General features: G+C 53.9%; 1 protein-coding gene across 2 annotated transcripts; it reads right to left on the bottom strand.

The window, feature by feature from the left end:
- Positions 1–1,791: 1,791 nt before the first annotated feature.
- Neu2 (neuraminidase 2) lies at positions 1,792–12,232 on the bottom strand. 2 transcript variants are annotated; one of them, XM_047545989.1, is made up of 3 exons: positions 12,020–12,232; positions 5,670–5,874; positions 1,792–4,232 (listed from the first exon to the last, which is right to left on the bottom strand). In XM_047545989.1, the coding sequence occupies exons 2-3, from the start codon at positions 5,868–5,870 to the stop codon at positions 3,324–3,326; spliced, it is 1,110 nt and encodes a 369-aa protein (XP_047401945.1). In that variant the 5' UTR covers positions 5,871–5,874; positions 12,020–12,232; the 3' UTR covers positions 1,792–3,323. The 2 variants fall into 2 exon arrangements, with proteins under 2 accessions (XP_047401945.1, XP_047401944.1); XM_047545988.1 differs by having other exon boundaries at positions 1,792–4,355; positions 12,020–12,231.
- Between the last annotated feature and the right edge of the window lie 401 nt (positions 12,233–12,633).

Below are 12,633 nucleotides of genomic sequence, written 5' to 3'. Positions count from 1 at the left end.
GGTGAAATCCGAATAAAGACTAAAGTTAGTCACTAGTCACAGATCAACGTTAATCTCTCAGTTTTGACAAATGCACCAGAGTTATGTAAGATGCTAACACAGGGGAAACTGGGTGTGGGGTATCGTCAGAACACTCTGCTCTAGCTTTGCAACTTTTCTATAAAATCTAAAAGTCTTCCAAAATAAAAAGTCTATTCAAAAATTTCATTCCAAAGTTTTGAAACCTAATAGTATACATTGCTGTCAAACTTAAACTAGCAAATGAATGATTCAGTTCCACTTTTATCTTTTAATGAGGCAAGGTACATGGATCTCAAGTGGACAGCTCATGGGATTTCGTGTTTGGAATTACCCCCATCACCAGCCCCAGATCCAGAGATCTTTCTGGAACCTGGAAGTCTCCCCTCACACTCCCAGTCAACAGCTCCTGCCACCGGAAGTGGCAACCCTTCTGATTTATGTACCATAGTTTTACCTGTTTTTGTGAACTTCATATAAATAGAAAGTCAAGTATGTACTCTTTAATAAAGTATAGACTTTTTTTTTTTCTTTTTGGTACTGGGACTTGAACTGAGGGGCACTTAACCATTGAGCCACATCCCCAGCCCCTTTTTATATTTTATTTAGAGACAGGGTCTCACTGAGTTGCTTAGGACCTCCCTAAACGGCTGAGGCTGACTTTGAGCTCCTACCTCAGCCTCCCACATCCCTGGAATTACAGGCGGGACCCCTGCACCTGGCTAAGTGTACACTCTTTTATGAAGTTGTGGGCTGTGCTGGCTTCTGTCACTCAACACACTATCCGATGATAGTTCATGCAACGGTGTGTGACAGTAGCTCATTTCTTTATTATGCCTCTCGGGTCAGGCACCACCTCTGTTCCTGCCTCACCTCCACCTGCCTAAACAGATGAGTAGCTTTGCCAGAGAAGTAAATGGCGCAGCCTCTGGCACAGTCCTTGGAATCTTTGTCTTGAAACTCCCAGCTGGCCCAGGACAGTCCAGGTACAACTGGACTCTCACAAGTGTCTCCGTTGGATAATACACCACAGGGTCACCCACCTTCAGCCTCTGAGGTCTGCTGTCCTGGCCGCCACTCAAGTGCTCTAGCTCCCAGGCTCCGCCCACCCCAACCTCTTTTGAGTGGTTCAGAGGACACCAGGTGGTTGTCCCCGAATGGAGGGGCTAACATCCCATTCCAGGCCCCAATTCCTCGCCCTTTCAGCTGGCTTTCTTTTCTTTTCTTTTTTTCTTTTTCTTTTTTTAATTTTTATTGTAAACAAATGGGATACATGTTGTTTCTGTTTGTACATGGAGTAACAGCATACCATTTGCATAATCATACATTTACATAGGGTAATGATGTTTGATTCATTCTGTTATTTTTTTCCTTCCCCCCGACCCCTCCCACCCCTCTTTTCCCTCTATACAGTCCCTCCTTCCTCCATTCTTGCCCCCCTCCCACCCCCCATTATGTGTCATCATCCGCTTATCAGTGAGATCATTCGTCTTTTGGATTTTTGAGATTGGCTTATCTCACTTAGCATGATATTCTCCAATTTCATCCATTTGCCTGCAAATGCCATCATTTTATTATTCTTTATAGCTGAGTAATGTTCCATTGTATATATATACCACAGTTTCTTTATCCATTCATCAATTGAAGGACATCAAAGTTGCTTCCACAGTCTGACTATTATGAATTGAGCAGCTGTGAACACTGATGTGGCTGCATCTCTGTAGTATGCTGATTTTAAGTCCTTTGGGTATAGGCCGAGGAGTGAGATAGCTGGGTCAAATGGTGGGTCCATTCCAAGTTTTCTAAGGAATCTCCATACTGCTTTCCAGAGTGGCTGCTCTAATTTGCAGCCCCACCAGCAATGTACGAGTGTACCTTTTTCCCCACATCCTCTCCTCAGCTGGCTTTCTTACAAACCCCACAAGGAGAAGCAGCATCCTGACATGAGGCCAGTGCCTAGGACCACCAAGGGGACCAAAACCATGCCTTGACACCACCCCCCCCCACTTGCCCAGACAAAGATGTCACTCAGTTGTAAGAACCTTTGACTGTTGTCACTGTGCCAATTAGAAGGGCTCTGGCAGGAGCAAGGGACAAATTTTCCACAAGACACAGGACAAAGGCCGTAAAAATTCCCAGGGATCAGAGAGGTGTCAGCCTCCTCCGCCCAGGCTGGGCGGGGGCAGCCTTCTCTCTACATCTGTTTCAAGGCAAGAACCACAAGCCCAGCACCCTAGCCGTCTCTTCAGTGTCACAGGCTCTCCCTGTCACCGTGAAAAGCAAGTGTCCTAAAGCAGCCCTGTACCAGGAATCACAGCTAACTGCCCCCACCCCACCCAATTCTTCCAAACTATCTGATCCATCTGAACCTCATTCTTGCCTCCAGCTACACCACCTGTGCAAAAGCAAAATGCTTATGACTGTAGTGGTGGCCCCCAAATTTACACCCGCATCCTAACCCCCAGCATCTGCCAACATGAGCTGACTGGGAAAAAGTGTCTCTACAGATGTAGTTGAGCATCTTGGAGGTGAGCTCATCCTGGTTTGTCCAGTGACAAGCTTCCTTGCGAGTGACTGGGGAGAACACGCAGGAGAAGCTCATGTGAAGACTGAGGCCAAGACGGGCGCCAGGTGGCCCCAAGAATTGCCGGGATCCACCTGAAGCTGGAAGGGGCAGCTGGAGGGAGTGTGGCCCTGCAAACAGCCTGATTTCAGGCTTCTCGCCTGTGGAGTGGCGAGGACACGTTGCTGTTGTTTTATGCCACCAAGTTTGAGATAATTTGTTGTGGCTGCCCCAAGGAAGGAACACAGTGACTTAAGTGAGCTTGATTATTCTCGACCCTGCCTAACCTTTCAGCAAAGCTGTTTCCCAGGCTGTCTGCTCTGAAGTATCAACAAGAACACGCACACAGACACACACACACACCACTCTGCAAATCCACATCCTCAGCTTAGCCTTTCCTCAGGCATATCAGGAGTATCTGCCGGGAAGAAATGGATTGGACTAGGTCATTTATCAAGAACACAAAATAATTAATGTGTGTGTGTGTGTGTGTGTGTGTGTGTCTGTGTGTGTGTGTGGCGGGGGAGACCGACTAGGCAGGCTGAGCTGTGCAGCCTGGCAGTCACCGTGCAGAGCGACAGTCACCGTGCAGAGTGACAGCCACTGGGCAGGCTGTCTTGCCTTGCTGCCAAGGGGCTAGGAAAGCCAGACTTCTTTGATTTCTGGGATGTAAATAGAACCTTCTGGGAAGACTGGAACAAGGAAGGAGGCAAAGAGCCAAGAAGCAGACTTCTCTGCACACTTAATGGAGGGACCCAGAGCTGACCTCCGGGGACACTGAGAAATCCTCAGCCCCGCCATGGGCACCTAGACCTGGGCCGGGCAGTGTGGCCAGCAGGTGGCTGGCTCCCGGAGCTGGGACTTGGGCCGGGAAGGCCTGTTTCAGGGTGAACAGGAGGAAAACAATCTCTGCGTAGTCTTCTGCCTCGTAGAGACACCCGAACTGGGCCGAGCCGTCGGGGCCGCGCCCCATGCTCTGTAGGTCTGAGTAGGCGCAGCTGCCAGTGGCCAGCAGGACAGGCTGCGACCAGGCAGCAGGCTCGGGGGGCCTGGTGTTGAGGTACACGCCCAGGTTGCGCCTCCGCCGGGGGTCAGTGGGGTGAGTGTAGAGCAACCACTGGGCTGGGCAGCTGGGGCTGGGGAAGGCCACCACACTCCCATGACAGCCGTGGGGCGGCTCGGGCAGCTTTCTGGCCTCCTGGGCCCCCCAGAAGTCCAGCCCCGAATTGGCACTCTGGGCCTGCACCCGGGCCCCGTGGGAGCTCCTGGCATTGAGGTACACCACCCTGTGACCCCTGGGCCCCACCTCTGCCACTTGGCACTCCAGAGAGTCTTGGCCCACGAAGTTCCCCCTCTGCCATGTGCAGCCGTGGTCATGGCTGAGGAAGCAGAAGGCGGCTGGGGAGGGCGTGTGGAGGTGGGGAAGGTTCCGGTAGGCGTAGGCGGGCACCACGAGGCTCCGTGTCTGGTTGTGCAGCTGCAGACAGTGCCCAGGGCCCACCGCAAACGTGGCCCACTCCTTGTGGGCTGGGCCAATGGCCGAGCTGGTGATGTCGCTGGCCGGGCTCCAGGTCTTGCCGTGGTCAGTGCTGGTGACGTGGCACAGCCGCACCATGTTGACCCCAGTCTGCAGCTGGTGATGCTCAGAGACCTGCCCAGGGACGGCAATGAAGAAGAGGAAGAGGGTCCCGGTCTGCTCGTCGTACAGGGGGCTGGGGTTCATGGACCGGTGGCCCTCCAGCTGGGCTTGGGTCACCAGCTCCTGAGCTTGCCACTGGACGTGGGGGAGGGGAGGAAGGAGAAGCGGTGTTGAAGCAGGCGACCCAGTCAGGAGCCACACTCGGGGGTGGTGGGCGGTGCGTCTCACCGGCTGGACCAAAGCCAGGAGAACCGGCACCTCTTCACCCCCACTGAGACCCCCTCCGGGCACCGGGCTGGAGGCCCCCTCCCACCCCACCCCGCTCCCTCCTGGGGCCCACTTTTCACTAAGCAGCTCGGTTACTTCCACTCCCATCAACGCTCATTTACAGATGGTCACAATGGGCCAGGCCCGGAGACACAGCTGACTTGGGCAGAAGCCCTGACAGCGTCACCTGGTGTCCTTGATGTACCAGCCCAGTCCAGCTTGAACTGCAAAGCTTTAGTGGAGGCCTCAACACACCGACCAGTGCAAGACGGAATCTGTTGACCCCTCCCAGCTCCTACACACAGTACTCCAGTAATGCAGCCTACGAGGGGGTCGCCCCAGGACATGGAGGGCTCATACTGACCTTCTTTAATGCCCGTCTGCCATGCATGCCACGGCTCTGCCGTCCATCCCCACCCATTGACAGTTCCCCCCGTGAGGGATTCTAATCCCAGATGCTGTGCCCAGGCACTGCCTCATCTGATCTCCTAACCCTGGGGGACAAGTGTTAGTAATGCCATCGCACACCTGGGGAAAGAGAGGCTCCCACAGGGTGGAGTGGCCCAAGGCCATCCCTCTGGTAAGGATGGAACCAGGACTTGAACCCAGGTCCATCTGCTTTGAATCCCATGAATATGTACCATCATCATGTGTCAACCAAATCCAAACTTTGCTTTGAATAACTACTATGTAGTAATGACCACAAAGTAATGATGATAATAACAGTAAACCCTTCAAATATGATAAGTCAGCCTTGGGTATCTATCAAGATTACGATTTGGAACTTTTGGACACAGCAATCACCCCACCCCGCTCCCCAGGTTAATTGCACTCAAAGACCCAGTTATATGGTAATGAAATGTTCCTCCCTGGGGTCTCAGGATGCTGGGAAACTCAGCTGGTCAGCAATAAAGCAGAGAGCCAGGCCAGCAGGCCCTGCTCTCTGGTGAAGCTTGGCGGGGTGCCCATGGGTGATCACTAGGATTGCTGAGGGTATCCCACCGCTGAAGGGTTCCTGCTCCCTCTTGGGCTTCAGCATGTCTGTTCTGTCCCCCGACCTTGGCCATGGAAGGATCAAATCACCCGCGTTCTGTGAGATCCAGGCCTAGATCCCCTGCCCACACCAGCAAAGGGGTGTGTGTGGAACAACCCCAGCGGAGTGACCAAGCACGGCTGCCTTACCTGGACCCGGTGGGCAGCCGCGTCATAGTCTCCTCTGCGCAGAACGATCAGCTCCGCGTGCTCGTCCTTCTTGCTGGTTCGCTTCTCCGCGAAGGCCAGCAGGGTCTTCTGGCGGGCCAGGTAGAGCAGGGCGGGGATTCTGTAGGCATGGGCTCCTGACTGGAACAGGCTCTCCCGCTGCAGGACTGGGCAGGGCGCCATGGGGCTAGGGGGCAGGCAGAAAGGGAAGATGCATCCCTGCAGCCACACCCGTGTCAGGGGCCAAGACAGGAGGCGCTCCCGCCACAGGTGGGCCAGCCCTGTGCAGGGGGCCATCCTCTCCCCACCGACTTCCTTCTCCTTTCACACATTCCAAGACCCTGTCTGCCCATGCTGCACGTGCCGCCTGGAGCTGGCAGGGCTCCATTCCAAGACTCCGTGGGAGCATTTGGAAAGTGCGCTTCGTATTAGATGTTTGCTATAAATTAACCAATCTCCTTACGAAACACTCGGCGGCTTTGCCAGAACCAACGTGAGTCTGATGTTAAACCTCGGGTAGGGTAGGGGCACGCGGCACTCGCAGTGTGGCATTCTGCAGCTGTCCAACTGCCAGGAAATGACACATGGGAGTTGCTTTTTATAACTCCAGAGCCCTAGAAAGTTGTTTTAGAAAAAAAGAAAGAAAAAGCCTCAATTCTCAGGGCTCTGCTCCTCAGTTGCCTGGGGCTAAGTCCCAGCACCTCCGCCGTGTGGGCTGAGCCCTGGTGCAGGGAGAAAGAGAGACAGCCTCCTGACTGCTACCTGGCTGGGAGGAGCCCCCAGAGGTGCACGAACAACAACAATAGGTATCCAGCTGAAAAGGGCAGGCAGGGCAAGGAGATCGTGGCCTCTCCTTCAGGGACACTAATTCCCAGCAGGCCGCTCGTCCTCAGCAGAAACAAGGTGCCCTGGAAGTCATCTCCAGGAAGGCAGGACATAAACACCAGGTGGACACTATCGTAGCTGGGGATAGCAAGGTTGCTGAGCCCCTGGGGTCAGCTGAGCTTTCCCCGACCGCACCTTAGCCAGCTTCTCCCTCTGCTCAGGGCCCTTCCTGACAGACCTCCTGACAGAACCCCATCAGAGCTGCCAGCCTTCGGGGGAGCCCTGTCCACGACGTGGCCTCTGGGGACAGGCATGCCAGTGTGGGGTCGGCAAGGGGCACACAGGCTTTCCTCTCTATATCTTTTTTCCCACCCTGTACATGTATTATCTACTTAAAATTTCATGTTTTTTGAGTCTATCAGTCTATCATGTCTATCAGTCTGTTATCCAAGTCCTCGTGAACACTATTATTTAGACAATGTGAAAATATAAAACCCAGAGGGGCCAAAGCTACACCAGAAAAGAAGAGCGCTCTTGCCTGACAAGGTCGGAGGCACTGCGTCTTCGTGACCGGCCTGGACCGCGGACTCTAATCCGAGAAAACAGACCCGGTAGAACTTATAAACTGCACATGGGGACGGACCAAATCTGATTAAAAGTTTTAAAAACAGGCAGGAGAAGATGCGGTTCAGCTGTGTTCTCTTAGGAACTTGATCAAGGGCCTATTTCAGTGACACGCAGTTGACTCTGGCAAACACGTCCCTGATGAAAACTCAACAGTGTTGGTATAATCTGACGGCGAGGTTTACATAAAAAAATGTCCTCAGGGCCCAGACTTTCTCTACCCAGTACGATGAGCTGGCAACCTAGGGGGTCAGCCGAGGACATTCACCAAGAAGCTCCAACGGGGACAGCAAGGTGGCGGAGTCTGGAAGAGGACTCCAGTAGGCGAGCAGGTCCCTGGGGTCCAGAGGGGACCACCAAGTAGGAGTGGGGTGTGCACGAAGGCCTAGGCAGGGGAAGGGGGTGGCCTGTAAGGTGCATGTGACAACAGTTGGTGGATCCAGCTTTAGAGAGAAGACGGGGCTGGGAGAGGTGGGGCCTCGGGCTGTGGCACCCTGCAGAAATGACCATTCCCAATTTGCACCATCGATGCACAAATCCGTATCACATACAATTCAGTTTTTAAGAGCAGGATTCAGTGGTGTGTTAGGATTTTCATAAGATTGGGTCCTGGTAGAGTCGGGGCCACCGTGAGAAACAGGCCCCCTTAGGACTGAGGGCCGTCAGGCTAGCTCTCAGTCTTGTGGGGTCAACAGCCGTACAAGGAGATCAGGAGGGAGGGGCACCGGTGGCTGACGCTGTGGGAGTGAGGTAACACTCCAGGGTGGAGCCTGGGGCTCAGCTCAGCCTCCTGAGACCGTGGTCGGCGGAAATGCCAGCTGCAGCCAGGCCGCCGGGTCTGTAGTTCTGAAAAGAATATCAGAGACTTTCCGGGTGACGAGGGCAGCAGCAGGTGGTGAGGGGCAAGTTCAGGTCTAGAATGGTCACCAAGTAACCCGCAGTGACGTCCAGCATAGTAACGCACAGCCCTGGGTGGAGATCTAAGTGGGCCATGAGACGTGTCACCTGAAGAAGCACGCAGGCAGGACTGGCGTCCACTCCACATGTGACCACGTCAAAGACCGAGCCCCTGGCTACCCCGCAGGTGCCAGAAGGGCTGTTCCCCTTGTCCTTGCCTCAGCCAGCCTGGGCTCTCTGTCCCCAGTGCTGGCTCCCTCTGGCAGAGCAGACATCCTTAATAAAGCCTCACCTGCACCCCATTCCTTCCAGGCCCATCTCCCCTTCTACAACCCTGGATCCAAGAACTCGAGTTCAGTAACCACTAACTGATTCCAGAATATTTTCATCACCCCATGAGCAGTCACTCTCTATTACCCAGTAATCTTCTCTTTCTCTCTCTCCCTCTCTGGATTTGCCTATTCAGGACAATTTCTATAAGGCAATTATATGTGGTCTTGTGTATGGCTTCTTTCACCTATCGTGATGTTTCCAGGGTTCATTCATGTTGTAGCTCATAGCAGTACTTCATTCCTTTTTATGGCTGAGTGCTATTCCATTGTATGGATATACCACTGCTCTGCTGTAAATGTTTGTGTCTTTCCAAAATTCGTGTTGAAACTTAATCCCCAGGTGGGGCCTTTAGGAGGTGGTGCAGTCCTCAGGGCTACGCACCTATTAATAGGATTATGGCTCTGATGAGAGGGCTGGAGAGAGGACCCTTCCTTTCCCTTCTGCCAGCATTTGTTCCCTCCAGACTAGGCAGCACAGGACACCATCTTAGAGGCAACGAGCAGCCCTCACCAGACACTGAACTGCCAGCACCTTGTTCTTGGACTTCCTAGCCTCCAAACTGTGAGAAAAAAAATTCTATTGTTCGTAAATTACTCAGTCTGTGGTATTTATTATAGTGGCCCCAAATGGATGGAAACAACCACATTTATTTATCCATCATTTGACGGACATTTGGGTTGTTTTCAGTTTTGGGCTATTGTGACTAATGCTGCTACGGGACATTCGTGCCACGTTCTGGGTGGACATGTTTTCCATTCTCTTGAGTGTGTGCCTAGGAGTGGAATTGCATGGTCACATGGTGATTCTGTTTGACTCTTTGAGAACCGCCGGAACCTTCCACAGTAGCTGTCCCATTTAGGGTTCTCATTGGCAGACGAGGGGCTCCAATTTGTCCACATTCCCATCAGCTTGGTTACCTTGCCATTCTGAATCCAGCTGTCCTAGTGGATGGGCAAGGGCATCTTGGGATTTTGAGTCTCTTCCCTGGTGAGAAATGATTCTGAGTATCTTTGCTTGGGCTCACTAGCACAGAGCTGCTGTTAGCCTGGAGGGAACGGGAAAGGTTTTTGGCAAGGGAGTGATCCAACCTGATGATTAATTTTTAGAAAGTCTCTCCTGTTTTCAGGGGGAAGGATGAGGGAAGTGAGTGTGTTGCAATTTTCCAGGTGAGAGCATAAAATCCTGGGGATGCAGAGAGAGTGGTGACTCGGGGAGCCCCTCTCCTGTAGACAGGGACAGCAGAACCAACAGGCTTTGGAGGGCAGTTTAGGAGTTGAGAATTGGTTTTCACAGTGTGAGTCTTCCAGATTCCTGCTTTTGTCTCCAACCTCCTCAGGAGGCGACGGTTTGACTCATTCTTGTCCCAAGTACTCATTGTGTCCCCACCTGTGCCCAGCAGTCCTTCTGGAACTCGGGCTATGTCACGCAGCCTGGTGGAGTTTGCATTCTGTGGGGCTGGGAGGGTTACTATTGTTGCCAAACCCCTAGATGATGCTCTGGAGAGCCAGGGCCCACCTGAGCACCCAGCAGGCATTGCTTCACTGACCCGCACATGTCCTGCCCTCTGGACAACCTCGGAGACTCAGATCCGCGCGTGCAGGGCTGTGGACGCCCGCTGGCTGCAGCCCCCACAGGCCTCTGATCTCTAAGCGTTTGTCCCTTATGTGTTTAAAGACAAAGGTGTGCCCAAGGAAGTCAGGGGAGGGGGACGTCAGGGTCAGCTGAGGGCTGACCCCTACCCCTGCAACCACCCTGCACTGGCTCAGACTCTCACCCGCCCTGGCAGTACCCACCCTCGAATACTAATGCCAAACACCCGAGGTCCTCGCCAAGCGCTGGGGGGCTCTTTCGTACTCACCCATGTTTTCTCAATGCTTGCAAATAGTATTTATCAATTGTGTTACTTTGTAAAACATTTTGTTACTTATGATTGACAAACATTTGTTCATTTAATCCTCATGACACCCCCATGAAGTAGGTGTCTTTAAAAGCCCTTTGTACAAAGGGGAACCCAAGTTTGCTCAGCCCTTAAGTGGCCAAGTGAAGACCAAAGACGCTCCTGACCCTGCGGCATTTCCGCCCAGAGTACTGCCACTTCCTGCACCGGGGTACGTTCCCAGGGAGGCTCCGGCACCCCTGTGGACAGCAGGAGCACCTTGACCCTGCTCTGGCTCCAAACGTGGCAGTCACTGAGGCTGACGCAGTAGGAACAGAATTGAGTCAGTATCAAACTTGGGACACTGACACTGGTTCCCCGACTAGAAGGGAACTGGGTAGGGCGGCTGCAGAGGCATCATCCGCCGCTGCTGGGCGAGCCCGACGGGGCTGGTGGGGAGCCAGAACCGAGCGCCTCCTGGAGCCCAAGCCAGGCTCGCTGTCGTAGCCAGGCAGTTAGAGAGATGATGCTATCAGGTTGAACTCTGAGAAACTACCATATTGTAGGTCAAAAATCGTGGCACGGAAACAATTTCATAAGGCCTCACTAAGGATACCAGAAGCTGACCTGCTGGTGGCCTTGCAGATGCCACACCCAGAGCCCCACATCCTACACCAGGAAGTTCGCTTCTCCCACACGCCGGGAGGCAGGCATCAGCCCTCCCCTCACAGAGGTGGGGGAACTAAGAACTGGGTCAGGGAGGCGAGAGATGGCTTCACCAGAAGCTCACCGTCTGGGCTGGTGGAGACCGGGGGATCTGAGCCTGGATCTGCCAGATTCCACAACCCACGCTCCCAACCACTGGACCCTCCTGCCACAAGACCCACAGCTGGCTGGGACTCTAATATCTGAATGTTCTGTGAAGTTCCTTCCAGAAGACATACAGCAGAGGGTCCCTGCGCACCTTCCCTCCTTCTCCTGTTGGGAGCACAGCTTGGCAGGCACCTTGGAAACCAGAGACCTCATTGCCAGCATTCACTTGCCAACTTCAGGGAGAAGCTGGAGAACTCACAAATCGATAATGAGCACCTTCTGTGTGCAGGGAAACGATGAAGAGCCAAGCCCTGGCGCTGCCCTCCAGACTCCCGCAGTCCCAGAGAAAAGCCACTAATTATAGGGAATGAGGAAGAGGTGCACTTTGCTGCTTTTCCCAGAGGAACAGCCTTTGTTCTCGAGTCTAGTTTCAGGTGGGACATTGCCTGTTGGCTCCTTCCCTGGAATAGTGCCTTCCCTCCAGGGGGCAGGCGGCTGCTGTGTTGGGCCCCCTAACAGCACAAGCAGCCCAAACCCGTGGGGCCACCAGCCTCCCAAATGGTCAGTTTCTTTCCCCAGAAAAACCCACTCAGGAGTGGATTCAACAACTCAGCTGAGACCCGCACTTGCTGGCACTCCCACCCCCACGCTGACCCGGGCAGCCAGGCCTCCTCGGGACGTTCAGACCAGCAATCACTTGAGGGCAGAATCGGGAGTGCTCCTGAGATGCTGACCTGATCCTCCCCACACGTTCCCCACCCTTCATGTCCTCTAAACATGCCAGAATAGAGTGGGGTGCTCCACCAGTGGCCAGTTGAGGTGCCACAAGCTGGTAGACTCATCGAAACTGCCATCACCAGTGACTTTTCCAAACATCGCACCACCAGGTGAAAATTACCTCATAGGAAGAGCTCTTGTTTATGTCAACAAAGGAACATGTGGGTCGATTAAGAGATAAGCCTACCTCAGGGAGGTGTCCAGGCCGGAGCCCGGGGCTGGTGGTGAAGTCGGGGTGCGTGAGCAGAGGCAGTGGTCGCCTGGCTGGAAGGCCTGCAGGTCTCCCGCGTTGCCCTGGCTGCCCTGCCGGTCGCGGGCCCCTCTGTTGGTCCATGCCTATATACTTCAGGGAGTCCTCACGTCTGCCTCCCACTCGTTTGACCAAGCACGCGCCAGCGACGCTGTCAGCCCTACAGGCCCAGCCCCGGCCCAATTAGGAGGCTGCCTCTCCTGAGCTGGGAAGAAGTCTGCCTGAATCAGAATTCCATCATGCCTGAATCAGAGGGCGAGCCAGGCAGCCTGAGTCAAGTTTGCCTCTTAAAAATGGATGCATTGAGCAACCGATGGGCACAGAGGGAATGGACTCCCCCAGGCCTGGGAAGGTGCAGGATTAGAGAAGTGCATGGGACATGTGCACAGGGTGGCCAGCAGCACAGCCTTGCACAGAGGCCACCGCACCCTACACAGAAAATACTCCTGCCACCAACCGCCTGTCCAGACTGGACAGACGCCACCATTGTCACCAGTCCCGTGACGAGGGTTACTTTCCCAGCATGATTTGCACAATTCCCCTCCTTTTGC

This window comes from Sciurus carolinensis, chromosome 3, assembly GCF_902686445.1.
Source record: "Sciurus carolinensis chromosome 3, mSciCar1.2, whole genome shotgun sequence".
Lineage (NCBI taxonomy): Eukaryota > Metazoa > Chordata > Mammalia > Rodentia > Sciuridae > Sciurus > Sciurus carolinensis.
The sequence above is the reverse complement of the archived record's forward strand: the minus strand, read 5'-3'. Positions and strand labels throughout refer to the sequence as shown.